General features: G+C 44.5%; 1 protein-coding gene across 4 annotated transcripts in view; it reads right to left on the reverse strand.

Moving 5' to 3' along the window:
- The window catches only part of GRM7 (glutamate metabotropic receptor 7), a 226513-nt gene that overhangs the window by 138234 nt on the left and 60745 nt on the right, over nt 1-27534 (reverse strand). For all 4 annotated transcript variants that reach the window (XM_072347204.1, XM_072347203.1, XM_072347202.1 and 1 more), the window contains exon 2: nt 10325-10541. In XM_072347204.1, the coding sequence (XP_072203305.1) occupies nt 10325-10541 (217 nt within the window). The remainder of the gene's footprint in view (nt 1-10324; nt 10542-27534) is intronic.

Genomic DNA, 27534 nt, shown 5'->3' on the forward strand with positions numbered 1-27534 from the left:
TGCAACAATGAGGGGGAGCACTCTGAGAACCTGAAGGCAGCGATGGCCACCAATGACAGAACATGAATTCCACTCAAAACAAGGAAGGTGGTTACCCTGGAAAGCAGTCACTCCTTCACCACAATCTCATCAGTGTCTACGTCCTTCAGCACTGAAGCAGAACACCACTGTAGAGGACTTTGGGCATAGTCCCAGGCTGCAGCAATTGGGCAGCATCTCCCAGTGCAAGGAACTGAATTATTTGACACTTATTTTTGTTCTTAGCTCTGGAGTGACAAGGTATTTTTTTCCCCCTATTTCCCAGCAAAATGTGTGGAAATAGCAATGATGGAACAGAAGTATTGGTTCTCAAGCTCAAAGAATGGCTTCCTCAGACACTGAAGTTCCCACAGCCCTTAGTTTCCGCACAGGGAGCACAAACACAATGAGCAGAAGATGAGAGACTGAGAAGGAACATGGGATGGCTTTGCAAAGAACCGATTTTAATGAGTTTTGAAGCTCTCAGGAAGTAAGATTACAAGTTGCTGGGTTGCCTGTACTACAGCCTCATCTCTCGTATTTGTTTTTGGAAAAGACTGAGAAAAATGCATCAAAGACATCGAGTAAAACAGCATTCTTATTTTTTTTTTGTCAGAGCCTCGAGAGGCAGAAGACTAATAAAATTCTGCAAAGCACTCCAAAGTGCTAATTGCTTTTTTAGTGCTTCTTACAGAGCGCTGGTGTTACTGGGCATCTGGGTGTGAAGAACCTCAACAGGGGCCGTGCAGTCTGGAGCTTCTGTAGAGATTTTATCAAAGACGTTTATTTCAAGGAACATCTTTGTGTATTACGTTCTTTGGCTGCGACTTTGTGACGCTGCTTCTCTGTCTTCCCTCCTGATGTTAATAAATAAAAGCTACTCGATTACAGCAACTGGAGGTTTGAGCTGAGTGCTGGCTGCTAGGAACAGGGACACAAGAAATGGACTGGTTCAGGCAATCACTGAGGGGTAAGGAGAACTCAGTAGAAAGTGGGAATATCCAAGGTGAAATTCATGCCAGCTCCAGGGGAACAAGGCACCGTTCTTATCGCTCAGTTTGAGCTGGCTAAATAAGACCAATTTTAATAAACCAACATCCAAAGAAAACACACCTTACCCCAAGCTCCAAATAAACACTCTCCAGCGATAAACCAGCGGGCTCAGAGGAGAGATGAGTTATTTATCAAAGTGAATGGTGTTACTCTCCAGGAGCATGACTCCTCCTGGGATTTAGTCTCTGATAAGACACGTCACCGCGCTGCTGCATTACAGCTCCAGAGCTCAGCTCTCAGGGCTGTCAATCTCCCACCACACATGAATGCTGAGGCCGCAGCGTGGAGACAACCGCTGAAGGCCGGATTGATTTCTGTGTGCACGGAGCAATTGCATCTCCAATCAATTTTAATGGAAGCCACGAATGCTCAGTGTTTTGGAGAAAAAGCAAGGCTCTCCAGTCCCTTTATATAGATTCAGATGTCCAAACAGAAGAATTCAAGTAGGATTTGTTTCTGATGTTGAAACATGAAAAGAACAATCACAGGGAACAATAAAATAATGCTCAGCAAAGGGCACATGCCACAAAGCAAAAACCCTTCTTATCCAGAGTCCACACATTATCCAGCAGCGATACACCCGCCATATCATCTTAATTAGCTAATAAAAGTTTTTAGACAATCTGTCTAGACTTTCTTTTGCCTGGATATAAAAATGGCTTTAAAAGAAATATATAAACAGCAATGAAAAGTCAGCAAAAAGCTTTCAAATAAGCCTCCTGCTGTTTCACATCCTCATCCCGCACTCTTCTTAACACACAGTTGTATCAGCAAAACCCTTCATTTCTGAAGCAGAAGAGCTGCTCTCTTTGGGATTACTGCAAACACTCTGACTGCCAGGGCAGCTGCCCACCTGCAGGACTGCCCTGGGGAAGCCCCAACCAGCACAGCTCAACACAGGCCTGCAGGGAACCCAAGCATTAGAAATAACCATAACTCCAGCTAATTACAAAGGCTTGAGATTATGTCGTCTTACTTCAAAATGACATTTTTACCAGTGTAGTTGTACCACTGGTGCCACAGTGCTGGGGTTTAGGTAGAAGAGGCACCATCGTAAAGTAAAGCTAGAATTTAAGCCAGTACAGAATATCACTGCACTGCCCAGCTCAACCTCAGCCCTGTCCTGCAGAGCAGACTGGGGCCAAGGGCAGCACTGAGACACTGCTAGAGGGAGAATGGAGATCTGAGGAGAAATACTAGGCTACAGGAGGACAAAGTACAGATAAAAGAGACATTGAGAGTAAATTAGAGGATTGATTAGACACATGGATTAGTGAAATTACAGGGAGAAACTAAATGCATTCAGGGAATTAAATTATAACACCTCTTAAACTAAAGCAGGCTGAGATGCAGACTTTTCTGCCTAAAACCTTCCATTGCTGAGCTGCCACCAGAAAGCACCAGGCTGCTGGCAGCAGAACACCCATATCTGACAGACTGCATAGAGCAGCTCTGAGATGGCCCATCCCCAAAGCCTGAGAACAGTCCCGGGGTAACAGTTACAGGTGGCTCTGAGGGGCAGCACAGCAGCTGAGCTGCTCCATCAGCTCAACCAATCCCCACATCAGCATGACCTCACTCTCTCTGGAGGGACTGGAGCCCCCAAGGGGCTGCAACAGCTTGTCCTACAAGGAATGCATGCTGAGCAGGCTGCAGAGATAGCACAGAATGTCTTATTTTGCAATCAAATCCTGAATACAGAGTTGATCTGTGTCATACCTGTGCTACCCTGGACAAACACCAATGTAGCAGAGTATTCCCATCTTTTGTTACTACGGAGACAACCCACACATGTGCCACAGTCTCCACTGTTAGCATAAAACCCAATCCAAACTCCAAGCAACACACACACGTTTCAGCTGCCTCTGCATTACTCAAAGTTTACGTTGTTTCATCACCAATGAAATACATACAAAATCTTTTGTTGCTGTCAGTGATGTGAGCAGCAAGTAGTCCAGGTACTTGAAACACTGTCCTGCTAAACAGCTTCCTTGCAAACACATGGAAAAGAAAAAGGACGAACATAATTGATCCCAATTCACAACATATTGCTACCATTTTGCTAAGTGGGGAAATTTCTCTGCTTGATCTTTGTTTTTTCCTGCACCAGGGGATGACAGAAGGAAGGTCTGCATGGCTTCAGAGCTGGGCCAGGCAATATTCCAGGCTATGGAGATCACAGCAATGCACAGAGCCACCCCCCAGAGGGCAAAGGGCTTGGGGTGCCTGCCAGCCTCTGCTGTCCAAGGGGAAGGAACGGGGAGGGCAGGGGAGGGCCTGTGATGGAAGACACAGCTAAGTGTTATTTATGTGCTGCTGCTCCCCCATGGCTATGAAAGCTGCTCCTTATATTAGTAAGAAGTGAAAGGGATTGGCAAGTGTGGAAGGTGCAAGATGAGGCAATATTTTGTATTTCCTCCTGGGACACCAGATTTCCATGACAGAAGCAGCAGTAACTTGCTGCGTTTGATTCTATCTCAGCCCTCAGGTGCAGAACTGCACTTTGAGATGGTCCAAAACGATGTTCCAACAAATTTATCCCACTCTCTAAAATGGACACGTGCCATGGGATAGGCTCAGCATAACATTCCTATTTTCTGTAGGGAAAGTCCAAACAGGAGCAGGGGGCAGCTCTCCAGGAGGTGTTTGTGAAATGCACATTGTTCCTCCAGGAAAGCTTCCAAGATGCTTCATGCTGCAATAGGTGCTGAGGGCCGGGGTCACCCTGGGGGGCTGGGAGGTGGGCAGGAGGCGTGGGGAGGGGCAAAGTGCTTGGAAGCAGTCAGCAGCAGCCTGGAAGCACCGTCCTCTAGCAGAAAATGTGAGCTCTGGACAGAAACTGTATCTGAGAACCAAACTTATCTCTGCTTCAGAAATCATTAATTTCTCAGTGAAATAAATACCTTTTTTTCTAGCCCACTCTCTATGGCAAGACTTCCTCATTCATGGATTTTTTCCCTGCTGTGATGCAATCTTTCCAATCCCAGCCACTCCTATCAATTTTCATTTCATGGCTCTTCATCTCTCTGTCCTTAACATTTATACCTGCCTCACTGACCACAGGCTTCTCCCTTCCTATTACTGCTCAATAAACCCTAACTCCCCTCTTTGCCCCTACAACCCTTCCCAAAACAACGTCAGCTTTTGAACTGCAGTGGGACTTTCTCCTCAAGCTTCTGGATGTTCATTAACTGATTTATTCTCTCTTTCCCTGTGGTTGCCAGCACTGTTTTGTGCCCAGACTTCTTCCCAGAAGAAGATGGATGCAGAAGGAACACGAAGGCTCTCACTTCTCTGTTCCTGCTCTGTACTGCTGTCTTCACCACGAGGAATACTTTACCCTTGAGATGTAGGAAACCTTTCAACAGACAAATGAAAAAAAGCAGCTGGATGGGGGTGAATAATTTACTGAATCTGCATCAAACCAATCCCTCTGCTTGGGTACCCTGGGACACACACATTGCAAGGCACAGGAGCATCCCCTGGGACTGCCTAACTTGACTGGTAAAAATAAAGGCTCAACAGCACATTGCTCTGCTTTAGAATAACAAAGACTTAACCAATCATTTATTTTCAGCTGATCCACAAGATGCATTTCACACAACCATGAAAGCAATGTTTTCTTTAAAAATTTGGGGTAACATTTTTAAAGAATGCTGGCAGTTATTTCTTTAGTAACAAGACTTTGCTATTTCAATTTTATTCTGCTCCTTGAAAAGCAATCTCAGAATGCTCAATAAATGCCATAAAAAGGCAGATATTATCATTAAAGTGACTTACGCTGCAACTGTGACAGCAGACTGTTACAGCTTTCCAATAACACTTGAATTCTTTTCAGCCAGGAAACCAGCAGTGTGAGATCACTCTGGAGGACAGCAGGAAAGTTTCTGCACGTATCAGCATGGAATGGGTCTCAAATTTCATACAAGCAGGCCCTGAGGTATTCATAGTGTCACATCTTTATCTCCATGCTTCTCCCCTGCATTGATTTCACGTGAGTCTATTTGAGAAGGAAGAATTACTCAGACCCCTGCTAGTTGCAGCACGGAATTACGCCACCATTTGGGCTGCAGGATTTCTGGATGTCTAAGCTATGTGCTCCTAATTACCACCCTGAACAAGAACCTAAGAACTCTATACATCAAGACCACGTATTTATCTTCAAGTCATAACAAAAGACAGGAAAATACACATATCACATATATATCAGCACATGGATTCTTTGTAAAATTCCAGTACTTTAATCTCACGCTTCTATTCGGTGCCTGCAACCCCTGTAAGAGTCCCAGATGTTCCAAAAGCACAACTCAGACTGCATCACCCTATCCCAGCCCTGCCACGACCGGAGGGATGCTCCCCATGAAGTCACGCACCTGCTGGGCTCTAACACACAATGGAGGGAAGCCAGAAGCCAAGCAGTGCCCAAAGGACATGGCTGCCCACTGCTCTCACTGAGGTTGCCTTTCACAGTAGAGCACAGCCATGGCAGCAGCTTGGCTCTGCAGAAGCACGCTGTGCCGCTCATTCCTTCCTGCTGTCAGGGCAATATTTAATCAACTGCAATCCAAAGCTCCAGTGCATCTTCTACTGGATTGGTTACAGTTTAAAAAGAATCCCTATGTGAATTATTTCCTACATCTCTGTTGGTATGAAGGTATGGAGCAAGTCTCCATTCATGGTTACGCTGGCAGCCAAGGCACGTTCACCAGCTTCTAAACCACATGGCAAGTTTTGTTTTTGGCACAAATCTGACAAGATTTCATTTGCAAATGCTGAATATTCTAGAAATAACACTATTGGTGCTTTTGCATCTCTATAAACAGCATCAGGATGACGTTGGTAAAGGCACTGCTGTTGTCTCAGCACCAGAATGGAACATAAGCAAGACCTGTGGTACAGAACCTACAATAGACCACAGCACGAGCTGGTGCAACCTTAGAAATTTCCCAACTGTCTGAAGATGACAAAACAGGAAGGAAAGCAACAGTTTTCATATTGCATAGAACCATGGAGTGGTTGAGCCTGGAAGGGGTCTGAAGGATCACCTGGTTCCAATCCGTGCAGTGTGTGGGACACCCCCAAGTAGAGCAGGCTGCCCAAAGCCCACATTTCACATCACAGTGTTTGTGGTAACACAACTGCTCCTTACTGCTCCTAAAAGCAGGCAGCATTGCTTCAGTAGTTAAGAAAAGGAGAGATGTTTTATTAATACCAAAATGCTTGGTAAAAATGGCACGAGTTTCTATGTGGCAATAGGAATCAGTACTCTATTGGAGATGCAGGCAGAACAGTCTCCCTTCCCTTCCCTCAGAACACTGTCAGTGTGCACAGCTTGCTCCTAGCAATGATCTAACTCTCTCATGTTCTCCAGTGATGATCTGTGCTAACGGCATTCCCAAAGATGGCACAGAAGTTCTAGCAGAAAAAAAACTGTGGTTCCAGGGCCACAGCAGGCAGCTGTACAGACCTACAGGAGCCCAGCGAAACGCTGTGTGAGCCACTGAGGATGGTATGTCAACTTCCATAACATTTAACGCACAGATTTTAATGACACACCAAAACACTGATTCATCTGATGGAATGAAGCATTCAATGTGTCAGGTGTGCGGGAAACGCATCCCAAATAGTCACATACATGTGTGCACAAGCATGTTTTCTGCTAGGAAATATAGAGCTGGAAAAACTAGGCAAAAAGAAAGTTGAGGATAGGAAAGAATTATCAGCCAGCATCACTGCCAGGAAAAAAACCTCATTACTGGGAGGGAAGGTTCAGACCAGCAGGGTCCCCTCTCTGCCCAGGCAATGGGTGGCTGCGGGTGGTTCTTGCCCTTCTGCACCAGCCCAGCTGCCCTGCTGTGTGCAGCTGTCCCATGTAAGGGCTGCTGCACGGCACCAAGGATCAGGGAAAGAGAGGAATTAAAGAAATGAATATTTGAAAAAAAACTTCCGCAAAAAAAATAAATAAATAAAAATAAAAAGGAAAAGAAGATGAAGAAGCTGTTGCAAATGCTGCACTTCCTACGTGAGAGTGGATTGAAATTTATTCCACCTTTTTGTTCTGTCAGGGTGGTGATGGCCTTTTAAGAGAGATGACACCACAACTAAAAGTTGTTGGGAAAAGCTTCAGTATACATAATCATCACATCAGCCCTCCACTATGAGGGCTTTAATCTCTTTTTTTTTGCAACACAGAGCAAGAAGACACACAGCTCCAGAATCTGCCTTTTCCATCCCTTCCAAGTGGCTGAGAACAACACCTGGGTGAACTCTTGGCTTGAAGAGTGACACACGGCTGCTGGCAGCCTGCTACGTGGGATACAACAGCTCTGCAGACAGCCCCAGCCATGGCCAGGAGCCACCCAGCTACAGGCAATGGGCACAGCGTGGGCACAGAGCTGGGGATGGCAGAAGGGAGGAGCTGGGTCTGGTAACGCACACAGCTGCACAGCAAAACCACCAGGGCACTGATCTGAAAACAGGCAATTCGGGGAGAGGAAAAGATGGAGAAATGCACCCTGGATCTTTCATTTATCTGTTAGGAGGCAGTCAAGTGGTTTTTTGCTAAGGACTTCAATATATATATATCTTACAGATAGCAATTAACCTTCTGGTACAGATTAATCTTTTTAAAAAAATCAAAGATGAATTAATCTTTGAAATTCCAGCATTCAGTAGTTCCATTAATAATCTGAAATTGTCCTTTAGATTCTCTGTAATTAGAGCATTCTCTAATTTATTAATCCCACAGACTGCAGAGCATGTTTCAAATCCTCATCCCCTGCCACAATGACATATTCAAACGCGCTTGAAGCACTCATAATAAAAGTCACTTTGTGAAGAATTATTAACTCAAAAGGATCAAGTAAAGTCGTTATATACCAGAGCACATTTAAACACTGAGCATGGATAATGCTTTCTACTCATCCTTGCCATTCCTAAGATCTTGGCTGAATCAGAAGCCAGTCTGGATGGAACACTGAGTTTAGGATAATTAGCTTGCTGTGGATTCCAGGCCAAAGACAGGAAGCATGCTGGTACCTATGGACTAAATCTTCCCGTGCCAAACCACACTGATGATGAGATACGAGGCAGCTCTCTGCAGATGCCAACAGCTGCCAATAGCCTGCACATCTCAGACTTTGGTGTGAGCTACATGGCCCTCAGGCATTGCCTAGGGTCACCATCAGCAGGGCTCCATGGCAGCAGGTGGGGCTGGGTGGCTTTAAGGTCCTTTCCAACCCAACCATGCTGTAGTTCTGTGATTCTATATTCCACCTGGCAACAGGACCTCCTCATACTTTTCTGGGCTCTAGAGCAGCAGGACTGCGCTGACAGGGGCTGAACCCACTCAGAACCTCACCCAGTCTTTATCTGCTCGACACAGAACTGTGGCAGGCACAGCCTACATCACCCCGCACACTAAGCTGCTTTATGCAGGGCGTTCGTGTGGGTTTATGCTTTATTCTTTAAGAAGGACGTTGACTTACAAGTTGACTGCATTAGCAACCCCAGTCGTTAATTTAATTCTGCTAAAGTCTATGAAGTGATAGAGTATTATTCAGCTAGAGTTTGTCCTTGACATAGAGAACACATTTCTTGTAAGATTTTGTAACAGTGGATATTTGCAAATAAAGTAAATTTTAAATTATAATGAATGCTGGTATTTGTCACTTCCTATGGTATTAAATCCCAAACCATTTTCTTTAATACCACATAAATATGCATTCAAAGGAACAGACAAATTAGTGCAAACACAGCCTTGTCGTGTGGTACCAACAGAATGCAACAGCTCTGACACCCCTCCAAAGCCCATTCCCAACACCCCCTGCAGCCCAGCAAGGTCAGTAACAGCTGCAGAACCCCCCACATCAGAGTCCAGCACATACAATGGGTGCTGCAGGGCATGACTGTCCTGTCCAAGCCCCCTCGGCCCACACCAACAGGCCCTTCCCCACCTGCCTGGTGAGTCCTGCCATTCAGGACGGAATTCTGGCTCAGGTTATATCAGCTTTTTGCAATGGGATGACATGGCAGCTGTAGGATGAGACACCTGCCAGTTCCTGCAGGGAGTGCAACAGGGCTTGTTCTTATAGAGCGAGGACACATATCTGATCCTCCCTGCCACACCGGGATACATCAGTGTCCGTTCCTGGAGCTGGCTCTTACATAGCTCACTGCTGGTGAGTGACATCTTCTGCTTATTTCTCCTTCCTAGCACAGAGATCTGCATCAAACGTTTTAGTTTACAAGTGTTAATGATTCAGCATTGCATTTCAGCTTGCCGTGGATGTACAGTGTGATTCCCAGCAACGCTGTCCAGAGCCCTCCTATGTTTTGTCATCTCTGGGGAAATTTAAAGCTACTTCACCTGAGGAGTAAGTTACCAAGACAGGGATGTGAGCACACCGACACAGCAGCCACTCCTCCAGGGCAGGTCTGCCCTGCGTTCTGATCCACAACCAGAAAGCCAACAACAAATTTAGGCTTCTTGTCAACAAAATTGTGATAGCTGAAGCCTGTACCATAAGCCTGAGCAAGCAAAGCATGAGGCACAGCATCTCCTTGTCCTCTTGGAATGCCTCCCACTCATAAGTGATGTTCTCCGGCACACCAAAAAGGGCATTATTCTTTACAAAAAAGAAATGAAAAGAAAAAAAACAGGAAAAACACTCAAGCAACAAGAAAAGCATTTTGCATCCCACCAGAGGCCTGGAGTGCCTCACACCACGCTGCAGGGCTTTGTGCCTCCCTACCCCAGGACAGCAATCTGAGCCTTTCAGGTAAGATGTACGAGTTTTCTCAAAAGAATTGGTCAAGAGAAATGCTACAGAAAAGCAATACACTGGCAGCAATGTGAGACGTGCACAGCAGCAGCATGACACGAGTCAATGTGTAGCAACAAACAGCCTTCAAACAATTTCTAGCTGTGGAGAGATAAAAGCTCAACATTTTAACATCTGTCTTCTACCCATGTCAACATAACATAATGCAGTCCAGCGGAATACCAGAAGCTTGATAAGACACGATCTATTTTCTCCGGACTAGATTGAAAAACACTAACATTTCAAATTCTCTGATACTCTGTAAGCAATTTAGGAAGGAGAGCACCCGGGAGCCATTACAGAGGCACTGCAAGGAACTGGAGCAACTTCAGAATCAAATACACGTTCCAGAAAAATAACATAACATTTGGTACAAAATAACATCCATTACTTCTACAGCATGTTGTGGGGGGAGGACGGGCGTTGCCTACCTGCCTCTCTGGAAATTTGCATGAAGGACTCGACTCCTTTTTCTCCATAATTCCCTTCAGATGCCAAAGTAGACACATAATTCCATCCCAAAGCTTTCACAATGTCCACCATTGCTTGCGCTTGGAAGGAATCTGGAGGAACCACACGTGAGAAGAAATCATAGCGCCTGTCATCGCTCAACTCTGGTGCAGTTGAGGCATAACTGATTTGTGGGATCTGTAGAAAAAAATAATTTCTGATAAATAAACACATTCACATTGAGCATTGCACTTGTCGCAGCAGTTAGCTAAAGCATCCAGCTTCTGCTGAGCGTTAGTTCACCTTCCTGGCATCTATCTCCATTTCTCTGCCACATTCCTTTGCAAGGCACAAATCAAACAACCAATCTCCTCACTGAGATGGAGTGCAAAGTTCTAAAACTAGACAAAATTAGTCAGATTAGAATAAAGGTGTGTATGTTTACATTTACATTCCCTCCTTTCACACAACGCGAGGCAGTGCACACCAACCGCTCCTTTCCATGGCCGTTCTGCTCTCTGTACCATTGGGTCCCTTCGGACATTGAAATTCAGCACAGCTGAAACCCAGACCCTGCCGGCTGGCTGGCAGCCAGAAGGAGCCCTCCTCTGTTTGCAGGAAGATGATGGTTACTTTGTATAACAGAGCGGAATATTGTCTAGCGCTATTTTCTCCCTGATAACAAAGGCTCTGAAGCAGTTATCAAGCTGACAGTATGTTAATCCCCAAACGCATTATGCAACCGTTTGAGTAACAGTCTGGGGCTTCTCCTTAATTTAAGGAGCCTTCCATAATTCTCACTCCAGATGCCAAAGATAGGGGAAGAAAGAAAAAATACTTGAGATATACACAAACATGATCATATATAATGATATTAGACCGTTAGGCTGTATTTATAATAGTCAGTATTTCATGCCTCAGCCCAAGCATCTCCTGCATACTCTCTCTATGCAGCATTCGTATGGGTATTTATGAGCTCTCCTGCCCTCTCAGCAGAGGCAGCATTACACTCAGTGCCTCCCCTGCCCGCAGAGGACATGGCAGGCAGAGCCAACACAGCACTCCAGAGGGACCCAAGCTGTGTGCCACAGCCAAAACAGGGCTGCAAAGCAGAGCTGCTGATGCAGACCAAGCAGGCAAAAAGAAGTTACCCAAACAACCCAAAATTATGAATGACCCAGGCACTTGTTGAGACACATTCCAGCCTCAGAACGTTAAAAAAGTTAACATTGAGGCTGACAGCAAGAACAGCATGGTGCTGACCACTGGTGTGTGATCACTTTGCTCACTGCTTTGCCTACGGGCCAGCAAAGCTTGGGGACCACTGTTAAACACAAACAAACCCATGGCTCCTATCAACCGCGGTTCTTGATCTCTCATCCAGCTCCGAGTTGCACAGAAGACACTTGGCACCTTCACAATAATTCACGTTCCTAATTAGTTGGTGCCTACGTTCACCACAACAGTGATATTTTAGGATTGTTCTCATTTGAACGATGCAGCCAATGGAGCTTGCTCAGCTGCGGATCAGCTTAATTCACCAGCCCACTGGACAGCGTTGTGTTAAGTACAACAGCTAAGCATGCTGACTTTAGGGGTGCTGCTAATTGCACGAGCACCCAGTATATGCAACCCCATACACAGAGTTGTCCTGACACAGCCGAGTGCAGCACTATTAATTATAAATAAAAGGATAGAAGAAACATGATTTTTTAATCCGTGGCAAGTGTTTGTATTCCAACTTGTAAACAAGTACTTTTTCAACTCAAAAATCAAAAGGATCATACTCTGCACTACTGCAGAAAGAGAAGCTCTGATGGAATTTGCTCCGGCACTTATATTACTTAGGAGACCTTTTGTTTTTTAAGCCTTTTTCCTCTGTCCATAAAATATTAAGCACTTTTGGCTGTTTAAATCACTTCAGTATTCAGAGCATATATTGGTTTCTCTACCAACACCTCTTACAGGACGTCTGAAAGCAACATGAAGTCTCACAGAGTAGAATTCTGGTAACGCTTTGTGTGGATTCAACAAGAAATCATTAAACAGAGTATTTCTATCCACTTATTTCAATTAACCAGACAAATATTTGGTCACAGCTAAAGGATTTATTTTCCTTTTCCCCCACTGCAGCAGCTGCTGCCCACAGGTCACAGCAGGGCAGAACCATGCCCAGAGCTCCATGATGGATGCGGAGGTGCCAGTAGAGGGAGAGCAGGTCCTGGGTAGGGACAGGATTGTAAGATGGTGATCTTTGCATTTCCAACATCACATCCCAGAGCATTTCATACTGTTTCCCTGGCTGATGTTCTGATTACAATGACACTGAATGATTAATGCTGGGAGCATTGCATTAGTCAGTGATTAATTAATGTTAATTTATTTTTAACATTGAGCATTATTCTTCATTTAACTCATTTTCTTCTGCTAATGAAGAAGTTCTCCCTGGATCCCTGTACCACTCTTGGTTGGGCTGCTGGAAAAACAGGGTCTGCATGAAACAATTTCCAACATCAGGCCTGGAAATGCACATTTCTGAGTAAAACATGACCGAAAAAAATACAAACTTGAGTTTTGAAGGGGTTTGCTCTGCAGAAAAATCCAAGTTATCTACCTTCCTTCCCCATATGCTCCCATTTTGGACACATCAAAACTGATCTGCCCATGCAGTAGCTCCCTTCTCCACAGTATCTTACTAAAGAATGAACGAAATGGCCCACCTGAGCCTCCTCAGCAAAGGACAGTCACTAGAAAACTTGAGAGAAGGCAATTTTCCTAAGGATCATGTGCAAATTAAGATAATATATGAGTATACCTGTTGAGATATTAATGAGCTCCCACCGGGGTAATATTAAGTTCACAGCTGGCTGCAACCTTACTTCAACTTCACATTAAGTTTCACTGATATGATTTCCTGACCATGGAAAAAATACATATATACCCCACTTCGATAAAGCCTGTTGACTGTCTCTTATCTGGCAGAGCAGCATCAGCCTGCACGAAGTGTAAAATCCTGCCAGCAACTTCACTTTGCACAAGTCAGATGCCTGAAGAGCTTTCCTTCCTCTGCTGAACACTAACAAAAACAGTGGTTGACTAACAGTCCTGAATCTGTTTAGGTCTCGAGTTTTATTCATGTCAAAATCTCTCATGTCAGGATTTAATCATCAGTTACTACAACCGCTCTTTGTTCACCATTTGCATCTAAAGCTGCATAACAAACAGCTTCAGCACTCTGTGAACTGCACATAATTGTTTTTATTGCCTTGAATTAAAACTACTTGAAGTTTCTAACTAGCCATTTTCTCTGGGAAAAACTCATCTACAGTTTTTACATTTTGCTTTGTTCCCAACAGGAACAACATTTTACTAGAGGTACAAAATGAGACCGAATCACATCCCAGTGCTTGCGTGGAGACCTGGAAGGAGACCTCCCATTGATCCCCATCAGGATGGGGTGGGACCCGGAGCTCTGTTTGCTCACGGCCAACACCAGCAGGGCATCCGCAGCCCCACAGCAGGACTGGATGGTATTATCAGATGTACAAGTACCATTCCACAATCCAAGCTCAGCACGGTTGTCCTGAGCTGCCAGTCTAGCACCATACGTCCTGCTCCGGGGAGTCTTCCTGAAACACGTGTTAAGTGGACAAATATCCCTGCAATCCTCCCTCTAGGGCTCATACAAGACTGAGCAGCAATATTCCCAACAGCCTTAGATAACAAGGAGAGCAAATCCTACTAAAGTACTTTGATAATCCTTCTCTATTATGTTTTATTATGAAATTTTACAAGTAGTGCATTTCAAGCTGATTTTTACACTCAAGAATCAAATGTTGACAATTAGAAAATGAGGCAAAACAATTTGCACAAAAGCTTTCATGTAAATCAACTGTCAGAACAACGAGGAGCATTCCTTGGCAGCTCTGCCATGGTATAAAAGAGTTGCAAACAATTGGCAAACCTGCTGCTGCACGCAGATGTTGTACCAAGGCGCAAAGTCCTTTGAGCCATAACAGAAGCAGCGCATCTAAAGAAGGGTGTTTGTATACCAGATAACATTCAGAAACATGAATCTATTTATGGCTCACCTCAGTTTCTCTAATTCTGCTCACCAATTACTAAAGCCATTGGTGTTCAAACAGGGTCCTGTTTACTCACACCACCACCACCCCCTTACGTTATCCCACGGTGAATTCCTAATGATGTTTTAGAGATCAACACAATCAGCTACACAGGAATTGGATAGATATTTCATAAGGTATAGAAATACAAATATAAACAACATCAAATACAAATGAGAAGCTGAGCCTGGAGGAGAAGTGCATCGAATAAAACAGAAACATCTTCAAGAGCACGAAAAGAAACACTAAGAAAAGCAACACAATAAATGATTAATGCTCACGAATTCAGCCTGCATCTAAGTTGGCCCCTTCAGCCACAGCCCAGCATTCTGCGTGGGCTCCACCTCCCCTATCTGCACAGCCAGTGGGTCTTCTCTGAACCTCATTTCAGAGACCAAGAGGACAATTAACACAGCAATCAAATCCCATTTCTCAAAGTGTTTTAAAGAGAGATTTTCAAAAGTGCTCAGCTTCTGCAGTGGAGGAGCTCTGTCAGAGCCTCCAACCCTCATGCAAGCTCTTTTCTTTTGGGGAGTTTCCAAAATTCCTTATTTATAGAGAACTATTGGTGTTCTTGACACATCATCAGTGAAAGTCAGACAAGGTCAATGTGGTGCGGACCTCTCAGCATCAGATAATTCATGAGTGACACAGCAGGAGAATGAAGCAGTGCCAGGAAGGGTAATGGACCAGCAGGGCACAGGGAACAACTGGGCAGAGCTATCCATAACTTCATTCCAAGGAACTGCCTCACTGTGCAGCATGTATTTCAATTCCATTACACAACAAATGAACTTCAGAAGCGTGGTGCAGATCGTGGGGTGAAAGCTAAGAGGGAAGAGCAGCCGTAGGGAGGGTAACTAAGCAGGGCAGTGCCAAACCTTAGCAAGGTCATAATGGGCAGCGAGGCACTTCCATCAGCAGCTCCTTCATTGCCAGCACTGCACTGGAGGAAACCCCATTACATCTCCAAGGCCACTCAGGATTTCTTAAATACACTATTATTACTATTATTATTATTATTATTATTTCCTTGTCTGGTTGTGATTATTTTGTTTTACATTTAATCCTGAAAGGAGTATATGAAGAACACCCTGTACAGGCCCATAAATCAACCTTTGTCCCTAGTGCAACTATTGTGGCAATCAAGTAGAAAGACTCTCTAAATGACATTAGCAAATTGGAAGTATTTTCCATATATCTACAGGATGTTTTCTGTTTCCCTTTCTAGAGTGTGTAAGTAATCCCATGAATTATTCCAACAAAAATAATTGTAGTGATTAAGGGAACAATAATTATGGCAATTAGTACAGTCCACATTGCTCATGGGAGCATTTTATCAACTCAGAAAGCGGAAACAAAAAAAATACAAGTGCACTATGATATGAGAGGTATCCACAAATAGGAAATGCCCTCCATTTCAATGGGAGGTTATGTTTTGGTCTACGTATACTTGTGGCAACCAGGAGCTTGTGGCACAGCTCGGGCTTTTGTAGCTGCAAAGAAGGTGATCTCTAAGCTATTACATGCTAAAAGAATGTAAGCATGTGACCTGAAGCAAAGATATACAACTGTAGTGGAAACTGGGCCTGGCACTGAAGTAAGAACCTTATCTCTTTGAGGCTGTACGTACTGCTGTCCTTCTCAAAAGTGAGAACAAACACCCGTCTCAACAAGCTTACTTATTCAGCTCTGGGAATTTTCCATTTATACTTCCATTGTTGATACTTCCAGTTGTCTAATCTGTGCATTAGGGTGCAGAGGCACACAGAGGCAGCTTACTGCCTTACTAAATGTATTCCAGGTGGCTAAGATCTGCAAATTCTTGTACTGTGAATCAATTTATAATGAACCTACCGGCTCATTACTTTTCCTACATAGGTATAAATGAAAATTTAAAAAAAACACCTCTCCCATGACATTGCACTCCTTGCAGAGCAAGACTTTCTCACTTAGTGTGACTGCTGTCTCTTTAACCTGTTCCTGTCCAGGTAGCTTCAGCACCATTAGAAAACTAAAAACACTTGAATAAAGCAAACTGCTATTCGTTTTAGAAAACAAACAAACAAAAAGAAGAATAATATATATATACAATATATATACATAATATAATTTAAATGCAGTATATCATGGGAGGAGATACAAGAAAGAAGTGGAAAGTGCAGCATGGGGCTGCAATTCTAGGCTTCTGCCCCTACGCCAAGCCTACCTGCATTCCCCCACCTGCAGTAAGTACCCATCAAAGACTTGCTCAAGAACCTCCTGCAAACAGAACTACAGAACGAATGAAGCAGCAATATTGATACAACCTGCTCTGTTGAATGCTTGGAGATTTACAGTTCCAGTGAATAACTTTTCTTGCATTTCAAAATCTAATAACATTTTTTCCAAGGGCAGAGACCATTCTTTATAGCCAAGCCCTGCTGAGCAGGGTCTGTGACCCATTTCAGAAAGTTTCTGATGCCTACAAACCATTAATTCAAGCCTTCAGAGCAGGCAGGCCAAAGCTCTCTCTGTGTTGCTGCTACAGAAGCTGAATGCCTCTGAGGAAGGCAGAATAGGGTTTCAACAGCACTGCCAATATTGCACATTATTTCAGAAACAGGTGAGGTCCAAATGGAATTAAACTGTTCTTTCACTGTCTTCCCCTATGGGAAATGCTACAATAAAAATCTCAGTCTATCGTGCAGCTTGGACACAAAAGCTTCATACATATTTAAGACTGCTCTTCCAGGAGGTAAAAATATGCTCCTGTGTTTATCAAAAGGCATGTCGCATCCCTTACCATTCCAGTGGGACCAGCTGTCCTGTGACAGCACAGCAGCAACAGCATGAAAAAAGCATTCCTTTGGTTTGCAGATATTATTTGTGTTCTCAACACTAACTGCTATGGCACGAGCAGTTACTTTTTCCTGCATTTTGCCATTCTTTGAGGCTTTTTCTCCCCCAGTGCATTTTTGGAACATCCATTTCCATAAGAAAAAAAGAAAAAAAATAAAAAAATAAGATCAGAAATCAGTTTTTCAATTTACAGTGAAATGGAGAAAGATAACTCAATGCACAGCTGCCTGATCCGCACGCAGAAAGTTTTCTCTCTAGGCATAAAGTTGTGTCTATGTAGTCAGGAAGAATATGGCTTCTCAGCGATCACTTCTTAGAAGCAAAACCAAGTTTTACTTATATTCCCTACATTTCAGTGTCTCTTCTACCTACACCTTGACTTAACCTTAAAAAAATAATAATCAGTTTCTTTAAATACGATTGTTTCTATCCCTGTCTCCCCAGTTCTCCTTGCAGGTAGGACTTCCTGGTGGGCAGTGGGTCCCTTCCCTGCAACACCACAGCTTGTCCAGCTCCCATGCAGGCACATCCCAACAACAGGGAGCCTCCTACAGCTTCCAGAGGGGAACAACATTACTCATCTCCTGCATCAGATATGCTAGGGATAACAACAACAAAAGGACAAGTACTGTTACAAAGCCTCAGCACTTCACGTTTTTAAGTGAAACATTTAAGTTGTTAAGAATTGTAGCTGGCTTGCTCATAAACCAGCAAAGTAACAACGCTATGATGATTTGCAGATCTGGAGGATGAGATATGACCAGCACAGCACATTTATATCTACTAGTGCATATTCATTGATTTTACAGTATTAACTAGAATATTCCTCCTAGGATACATCAGTTAGAATATCAGTGCCGATTGCCCATCCATCGTACTGCAAGAATGCACAGCTCTTCATATTTTAACTCCAGTGCTGATCGAATGTAAGCTTGAGAGCAGTATTAAAATAATAGATGGCACTCTGCTAGAGGTAATTTGAAATCTTAACAAAGCATCAAAGCTTCTTGTCTATTATGAGCTAATGCTTCAAGGCAAATTTTAGCTGAACTCACAGAAGGTGATGGGAGCACAGGGACCCTCTAACCTCTCTAACAGCCACATTTTGTAATCATATGGTACCACACAGCAGCTTCTGCACCGAGACTTATCAACCTTGTGTTGTGATTCAGATCCAGACTACAAAATAACACACCTATGGATATGCCGTCACACTTTCTTCTCATGAAACTCTGCATTGCCTGAAATGTAAATACAAAGATCCTGTATGAAAGAGAATGAAAGAGCTTATGAGGTGCATTCTGCACTGAGTCTGTGCCAAAACTGAATGCACTTCTTGGGCTGTTTACTTCTATCACAGCTTAAGGTCTCTGACAGATAAAACAGGCAATGACATATCAAAGGGACCAAACTAAGGTTTGCACATTAAATACCACAGATCACAAGCCAGCTCATGTCAAAAATAAATCCAGCCTGCTAAGATTAGTGTTAAGGCAAACATGGGGCGTCTCTCAGGGGCAGCAGTGGGATCCAGCACTGAGTGGGCTTACATTGAGGTTTCCCACATCCCTCATTCCCATAGAGGAAGAAGGAAGGCATGTTCTGAGCACACATTTCAATGCATCCTTGACTCAGAAGTAATCCCTCGAGTTTTGAAGCCCATTTACAAGCATGAGGGCTTGTACCCAGCAAAGCACTCTGAGAAGAACTGCTTCAACCATTCAGAGAGGCTCTGAGCAGAGCACCGGGGGCTGAATGTGATCTACATGACAGCAGCAGGTATGTTTCTTTCTTCCCTTTTGCACATACGCCATTCCCTGACACTCGTGTCTACATTTCCAAAACCTGAGCAATCAGTCACTGCAAACAGATCGAGGTGTTAATGCATATACACATTTATACACTCGCAGTGATCAGAACTCACACATCCCAATACAGATTCAGAAATGCTAATTGTTGTTTTGAAAATAAAGCAGAACCAGAAGACAAACACACTTGTATGTTTTATTTATGTGTACACACTGCTCCAGTCTCCTAAACGCATAATTGAACCATACACTGTTTATGCATATTTCAGAAGTTTTTTTTAATCTGCAAGTATTAATCTCATTGATTTTGAGAGTATCCCCACAAAGACAATAACAATCAAGAGCGATCCACAGCAGACAGGCTGGCGTGCAGAAAAGCCTGAGAAGACGACACGGTTCTTCACAAGAAATACACAGATGCACCCAAAGCCACCACAGTGGAAACAAATCACAGCGTGGCACAACGAGGAGCACAATCATCCTTCAGAGCTCAGTTATTGAGCTCAATGAAAGTTGTTGAGTTTGGCTCTCAGCATATCTCCAATAGCATTTCTAACTGAGCCTCTGCCTCTGTTGTGGAAAATAAGGCTGTTTGTCTGCAATTTTGAAGTAAAGATGAACTTCCAGCGAGCAGCTGAATATCCTTATGAGCAAAACAGAACCCCTATGAATGGCTTCTACTGATCAGATGTTACAAACCTCAGAATGGAACCACACAGAGACATCTCTCCAAGCATTACCCACCGCTGGGATGGCGCAGCTCCACAGCCCAGCTGCAACTCCCACCATTCCCAGTGTGGATGAGCAGCCCTGCACAACAGCAGGAGAAGCCACTGCAGCTGAGCTCCTCTGTGCATTTGGAACACACAGCTAAGCTGCAGCATCTCTACCCAGCACAGCATTAAACACGATGTTGGACTGGGGAAGCTACTGATAAGGGGTGATACACTGATAGTATCAGTGATCCCTGGCTAATGGCCAAAGATAGAATACACAGAGCAGATTACCCTGTGCCTGCATATAGTGTTCTGCCATGCTCCTCCTGCCACAAACTGATGTTCACAACTAAAGACAAGCTATGGCCTAAATGGATAAAAAGATAAAATCTAACCTGTTGGTTCTTTCTTTTTACCCCCTTTTTATTTTCCCACTGACACAATTGCTTTATTTTCCACGACAAAACAAAGGAGAGAATTTCTCAGCATCTGAAGTATGCTGAGTTCTGGTGGTATCCAGTACTTACAGCACAGAGCAGTTTCCTACAATAAAAGAAAATACTTCCGTGCATGAGGAAGAACACAATGAAGTATGAGTACTGCAGATCCTTCCTAAATAGCGTGGTTAATAGGAAATTCCTACATACCATTTAAGCAAATGTATGATACAATTGTATTCTCAATTTCAGATAGCTGGAGTGAAGTCTCCATTTCAGAAGAGCACTTAGAAGCCTTTTATTCACTTGTGCTCATTACTGCTGTAGCCGCAGCCCAGGATATTTGAGTTTGTGTGATAAAATCCTTGATAAATTATTTGTACCTCTCTACTGGAAGTTACCTTCTGCTGCAGCAGTGACAACTCTACAGGAAGAGAACTCTTGCTGCTAAACATCCCTAAGAGAAATCTAATGTGAAGGCTTTACTGTATGAGCTACATGAACTGCAGCCAAGGCTAACCCAGAACTATGAAGTAGACATGGTGTAAGAATGGTATGAACATGGGGCACTTTCTGTACGATGCAGATGGAAAAGGAATATGAGCAGGATTTTACTTATAAAGGAGAGAGAACTTACAAATACAAGATTAAAGACCCAGTAAATGAGAAATCTCTCCCAGAGGAACCAGGCATGTGCTTAAAATTAAGCACATTTATATTGTCATTTGAACAAAGTCAAATGTTGCTCCAAGAGCCAGCGATGCAGCCCTTGGTGTGCAGGGAGGCTGTACTGGCCCTGGGTGCAGGGACAAACCTCAGCAGTGAGGCTGTGAGTTGCTACCTGGTCTCCCCTGATTCATGTTTTTGTTTTGTCTGTTTACTCAAAATCAACACAAGGATGAGCAAAAAGACCTCCTGTCTCTTAAGCACATAAGAAGCCCAACAAGGTCCTTCAGGATGAAGGCGCAAAGCATAATGGTGAGTGAGGAAATACAGCAAGAAGAGATGTGAGAGTGGATTGTAATTACATGAGAAAGCTGCACGTGACATTTCTTCTAGAACATAGATGAGAACTACAGGACATAATGAAGTTGCAAGGATTATCTGTACCTTTAATTTCCTTATATTTTATCTCTGGCCTTTTAGAAACTGTGTCATCAAGATGCAATTCTACATGTATATAAATATTTACGCCCTACCCCAGGAAACACAGAAGGCAATCACACTTTTACCTTCATTGGTTTTCTTCACCTCAACATCATGCTTGCCAGCTAAATAATTACATTTCTTCTTATCTAACTTGTGGGAAAACAAATTTAATAACAGAAATACAGCTAGAAAGAAAAATACTTAGGGGAGAATGATTTTCAGACTTAAACTTCACAAGCTCAATAGATTATTCTGGACACTGGATAATTACTAGGCATGTCTTTATCGCAAAAGTGCCCGGACATTCTAATTAATCCAAATTGCTTTCTAAGGGCCATGTTATTAGACACATGCAGGAACAACCAGACACAGAACAGTTTTACTTTCTGTAAAGGTTTCAAGCAGCTCTGCCCTTCGGTGCCCTGATGAAATCCAGCTCCCTCCCCATTACAGCCTCCAGCCCAGGCTGCTCTATGATTCTCTGGAAGAAAAGCAATCTGCAGCCAACTCTATGCAACAAAATACAACCAGAAAAAGCTGTGCAGGCTGCATCCTATAGTCTTCGTAATAAATGATAAATAATACTGTGCAAAGAGAGGCAGGAGGGAGCAGTGCTTCCCACCCACCGTGCAGGACGCAGATCTCTTATTTATCCATTTACCTCTCTATTTCCTTATTTTGCACACCTCCTCGTGGGAAATTATAAATTTCTACCTCATTATACCCCCAAGAGAGAACTGCTCTGAAATATCCTCATCTGCAATGCAACTTCCCATGGGGCTCTTTCCTCAACCTGAGCTGTGCTTCAGCCTGCATCTCAGCTCTGCTGCCTGCAGGGATGAAGCACTGGAAGCTGGAGTGGGTGCAGTTCTCTTCTCCAACCTTCATGGCCAGGCATGACCAACATGAACTAATCCTCTGAGGTGACAGTGCTGGTAAACTGAGTTGTTTATAGGATTACAGAACTGCAGAAGTCTCCTTTGCTCTTTGCGCCATTATTTACATTATCGTTCATCCTCTTTGATATCGTCCTTAAATATGACTTTCTTTGTGCCCCACATCTACTTACAATTAAAGTGCCTGTTTAAATGAAGGTCATGTATGCAACTCTGGGCAGCAATTAGTCCACCACTCTCTCTGCAAGCATCCTATCATTCCTACCAAGTCAGATAGATGGCAAATGACAGAAATTACATGGAAATTACATGGACCAACAAAACAGTACAGAAATGTTTTGCCACTCAGGGAAATGCTTATCTATGTCGATGATCCAACTAACACTAAGTAAAATCTACCAGTAGCCATTTTAAATTAATAAAGAACCCTTACTCAGTCCTCATTTGTATCTGTTCTGCAAAGCTGTAAGACATCTTCATCCATCATCAACTGAATTTTCAGCATTTAAAAAAGAATCACAGTTTTCAACCACGTGTCCTTTTGAAGTACATCTGTAAATTGCTGTCAGTATTCAATACGTAAGGATATTGCACACAGCTGTTCATCAAAGAAAACATCTGTGCAAAGCACAGCCTGACCCGCAGCAGGGCTGGTGGGTTTCTCTACTGACACAAGAACTGCTCTGCTGGATTTGCCCTATGGTGTACAGCCGTAGTTGTGTATGGTTGGGTTTATACTGTACAATGAAAGCAGAAGAAAAATCAAATGCAAATAAAGCCACTCCTGCCCAGATACTACGAGTTGGTAGTTTTTCATCTCTCACAATTCTCTTCCTTTGGCATGTAAGATATGCATCCTTCGAAAATTGGACTGGCAACTGCAGGACCCACATTTGGAATGAGATTTCCTCCAACAAAGCAATGACTTGGGCTCTCCTTGGCACTGGCCTGCCTTCTGGACAGGCTTTCTGGCTGGCTCACTTCTGTGCTGCTGAGTTGGCTTCAAGCTCTGAGATCAAACTGCTAATGGGTTCCTGGGCAGCCACGCATCTTTGTAACCTTTCTTTCCACGTTTGGCTCACTCTCAGTTGTGGAGATTTTGCTGGCAGCTACATCTTCAAGTTTTGCATAATTTTTAGCTGATCCATGTTCAGGGCAAGCAACCTTTGTTAAGATGAAAGAGCTCGTTCTGACCCTGAAACCTCAACAAATAAAAGATACAGAGCTTGGATCTGGAAAGCACTAAATATTGCAAGATCTCTGCACTGTGCAACAGCGTGTTAATGATGGAGGTCCTTCTGCTCATCATTACCTCAGGTTTGATCCTGCAAGTTGTTATGCACAATCTGACAGTATAGAAACCTATTTACTTCAGGTGCTGCCTGGAAGTGAGTGAACTGCTCCATACTCAAAAGAAATTCAAGCCCATGTTTGAACGCCTGCCTGGCCCAAAGTCCCAGAGCCAAGAAGGAAAAGCTCTGCGTTCTGAGACACAGACAGCAAAGCTCCCACTGCACCCAAACAGACACTGCTGCACGCAGCATCCAGAGCCTATCAGCAGCCATCAGCGTCCCAACGGAAACACAAAGTGCTTCTGCACTTAGTCCCAGTAATGTACCGCTTACATTTTTACTTCATCTTTTTCAGAGCTGTGTACACAGAGGAATGCCATCACACAAACCCGACAGCTGCCAGTTAGGTAACACTGCCCAGCCACCCTTCCCTGCCCTCCAGCTGCCACCAACCTGTGCCCAAAGCCAAAGGGACCCAGAGAACCAGAGCAGCACAGAGGGCCCTGCAGCCCCAGCCAACAGTGCTGTTGTGATTTCTTCCATAAATGGAGGACAATTAGAGACTTCATCATCCCTACGGAAGCAGAACAGAGGAAAAGCTGCAGGCAAGAAAGAATGATGTGATGCCATATATTTTCCCTCTTATGAAATAAAAATTGCACATGGAGCATCACATCCTCAGCTGGTGAAAATTACCATTGGCCTCAATGGAGCTCCACCACTTTGCACAGCTTGAAGATCTGATCCACAGAATTAACACGACCATGAATGGCACTCTGCAAATAATTGTGCATCTGTATTTATCACATTAAAACGAGCATCATGACTTTGGAGATCACCTCATGTTTATGCATATGCAGCTTATACCCTAAATCACTTCTTTTTTCCCCCCACTTCTCTATGAACAGATATTTGTAAAAGAAAGTTTACACAAAATGGTGGGCATAGATTATCCTGAACAACAGAACACAACAGGTCTCCATCAGTCGGCTCTCGCTAAACAAATTAAGCAGTGCGAGGAGGTCTGCAGGCAGCAGCTCGTTGCGTTGATGGGATGTGATGTTCCCCATTAGGGCCAGCCAGCAGGGCAATGCTCCGCACATCATCCTCGCTGTAGGAATCAGGCAGGCACTGTGACCTGCGTTCACAGAAGCCTAAAGCATCACATTGTGCAACTCCTGACCAGTCCCTGCAGCCCCAGCTCTGCACAGTGGGAATAGGGGGGAGGAGAAAGGACCTTTGCTCTCTGTTGGCTGAGAATGTGGAATGCCAAAAGTATCTGCATGAATGCAAAGTGTCAGCGTTCACATGACGTGCAAGCTGTGCCTGTGACCACCTTTGTTGTGTGTGACAAACCATAATAAAACATGAGTGACATGAGGAGATTGTTGCAGCCCTCAGCCAAGGACTGAAGCTCCGCTGCTGCTCTGCTGCTGCCCCCCTGCTCTGCAGCACAGCGCTTCCATCAGGCTACCACAACCTTTTGAATGCAGCCTCTTTTCGCTTCAATCTTGTGAACGTCTATCAGATTCCTAGGTGTCAGCTCTTGAAATAAGCACAGGGTTTTTATTTCCTTCTTCACTACATTTTTCCCCCCAGTTCCCTTCGGTTATTTATTCCCCTGGAGGGTAAAAGAACAGCACAGAGGAACAAGCCCCTTGTGCATACTCCATCAAGATCCATAGACTCACTACTAATTACTGCAGTCACACTTATCAGCCTTACAAGCAGTTCAAAAGGAGGAAGCAGAGCTGTGATGTGTGCTCAGCAGGTCCTGCTCAGCCTGCAGCCGCGGCGCTGCAGCTCACGGCCCAGCAGCACGGCAGGTTTGGAAGCGCTGCCTTCTGCTATCACGAGCAACCAACGGGAAAATTAGCATTGTAAAATGGCAACCTCATTTAGATAAGCGCTATGTGAATTCATCTAATTTGTATACAGAGTCATTATATGGTCACAACTGAGTGACTCAAGCATTTTTTCTTTTCTTCTTTCCACCCCCACCCCTAAATAACTGTGCTCGGGGACTATCCTTACTTAGTCGTGCATTGCTGCCGGTTGACAGCTCGCTGGCAGGCATTAAATGGCAGCAGCATTGTTGCTGATAAGCAGGGACAGCCAGCTGTCAGCGGGGGCAGCAGTACCACCCTCAGCACAGTGCTGGGCACTCAGCAGCCCCCTCCCCACACCAGGATATCCCTCTGCCCAAACACCCCCTGCGCTGCTCAGCACGCTGCTAGCAGAGGCATTCCGGAGCTGCATGAAATGGTTGGCACACACTCTTCCTCGATACCACATTTACTACTGAGATGCTCTTGCTGTTCTGCACTTGGGCAGGGGTGATGCCCAAAGCCCCCCAGCTCCAGGCCAACCCCTCAGTCCCCCCAGCACACAGAGCTGCTCACTGCCACACCTGCAGGAGCCGTTCCACGGGGCTGTGTCCTGAGGACCGTCCCACCACTCTCCAGGCCTGGAATGCCAGCTTCCAACAGCACACTGACAGCTTGGAAACTGCCATGCTTAACAACAGAAAGCTGAAGGGGAAGCAGACAAACTGAAGTACTTCCCACCTGCATACTGTCCCGGTCCATTTAAATTATTGCAGACATCCCAGAGATCTGTAACAAGGTGCTTACACCACTTCCATCACCATGGTATCCAAGCAGCCCTCAAGTCTTTAAAAATAGAACTAATAGCATTTCCTCCTTATTTCTTCTGCTTTTCAAGCTTTCAAGAGAAACGCTTGATTCATTTACAGCTTGATTTTATTTATTCATTTGTTTGTGAAAGAGGTTGAGCAAAGCACAGGCTTCGTGTCAAAAACCAGAATAACTGTAGCAGAATTGTATCTGCTACCATGCACATCCCCAGCCCAGGTACCTGCAGGTGCTGCTGTCTCTGGGGATCTGCTTTCCTCAGCTTGATCCCCAAACCCAGTGCCCCAGCTGCGGCACCTTCCGTGGGTGGGGAGAGAGAGAGAGCAGGGATACCAACAGCACCACCCAGTTAGGAGCAATTCTATACAGAGCTCTAATTAACGAGCTCAGAGATGCTGATTCACAGGAAGCAGCCCTTGGCACTGCATTTTTTCAGCTCCACTGACTCAGGGCAGCACCCCAAGTGTCACCACCTGCAGAACACGGGGATTCCTCCTACTCCAGGCATCCCAAGCACAAGGAAATGACAAATCAGGGCAGCACCCTAAGAGAAGGTGCAGGCACACAGCCTGCTCTCCAGCAACACCTTCTATGTTTCCTGATCAGAGAAATAGATATGGGCATCCTCTATATTTGCTCTTTGACCATCCTTCTTAACAATCCGCATTCATAATGAGATGCTAAGAGCTTTGCAGGCTTCTTGAAATGTTCCAGCTCACCCCCAATTGCACCCAGCTCCTGACCCCAGCTGCAGGACAGGCTGCCAGAGCCACAGACCTGTGCCATGCCCCAGGAAATGAAGTGCTGTGTCTCTGGGGCATCCTGCTCAGCACTGTGAGGTGACATACTACTGCCATGGGTTCCTCAGGAAAGGGACAGATGAATATTCCCTGAGCAATGTTAGGAAATGTTTCCTCAACAGCTTTCAATAAGAAAAGAAAGAGCAAAACTCAAAACAAAGAGGGAGGAAATTCTCCCAACCTTTTGTTGCTGTCTTCTAGGACTACAAAAACCAGAGATGGAAAACTTCCCGAGCACCCAGCCCATTTCTAGGCCAGCACAGAGGAGTATTCCCTGCAGATCCTGCTCTGTGCTGCTTACTGCAGAATAATTACAGAGAGCAGCGTGGCTCCATGCTTCCCCAAAAGCAAAACCTCCACCTCCTCCTTACATCTGTGAACCTGCGGGTGTCCCAGCAGCCCTAACCGTGGTGGAAGGACGTGGCTCTGCATGCTGGGCTCATGGCTGGCACTGAGCTCAGCCCCACGTGTGCA

The sequence above is a fragment of the Excalfactoria chinensis genome, chromosome 12, assembly GCF_039878825.1.
Source record: "Excalfactoria chinensis isolate bCotChi1 chromosome 12, bCotChi1.hap2, whole genome shotgun sequence".
NCBI lineage: Eukaryota > Metazoa > Chordata > Aves > Galliformes > Phasianidae > Excalfactoria > Excalfactoria chinensis.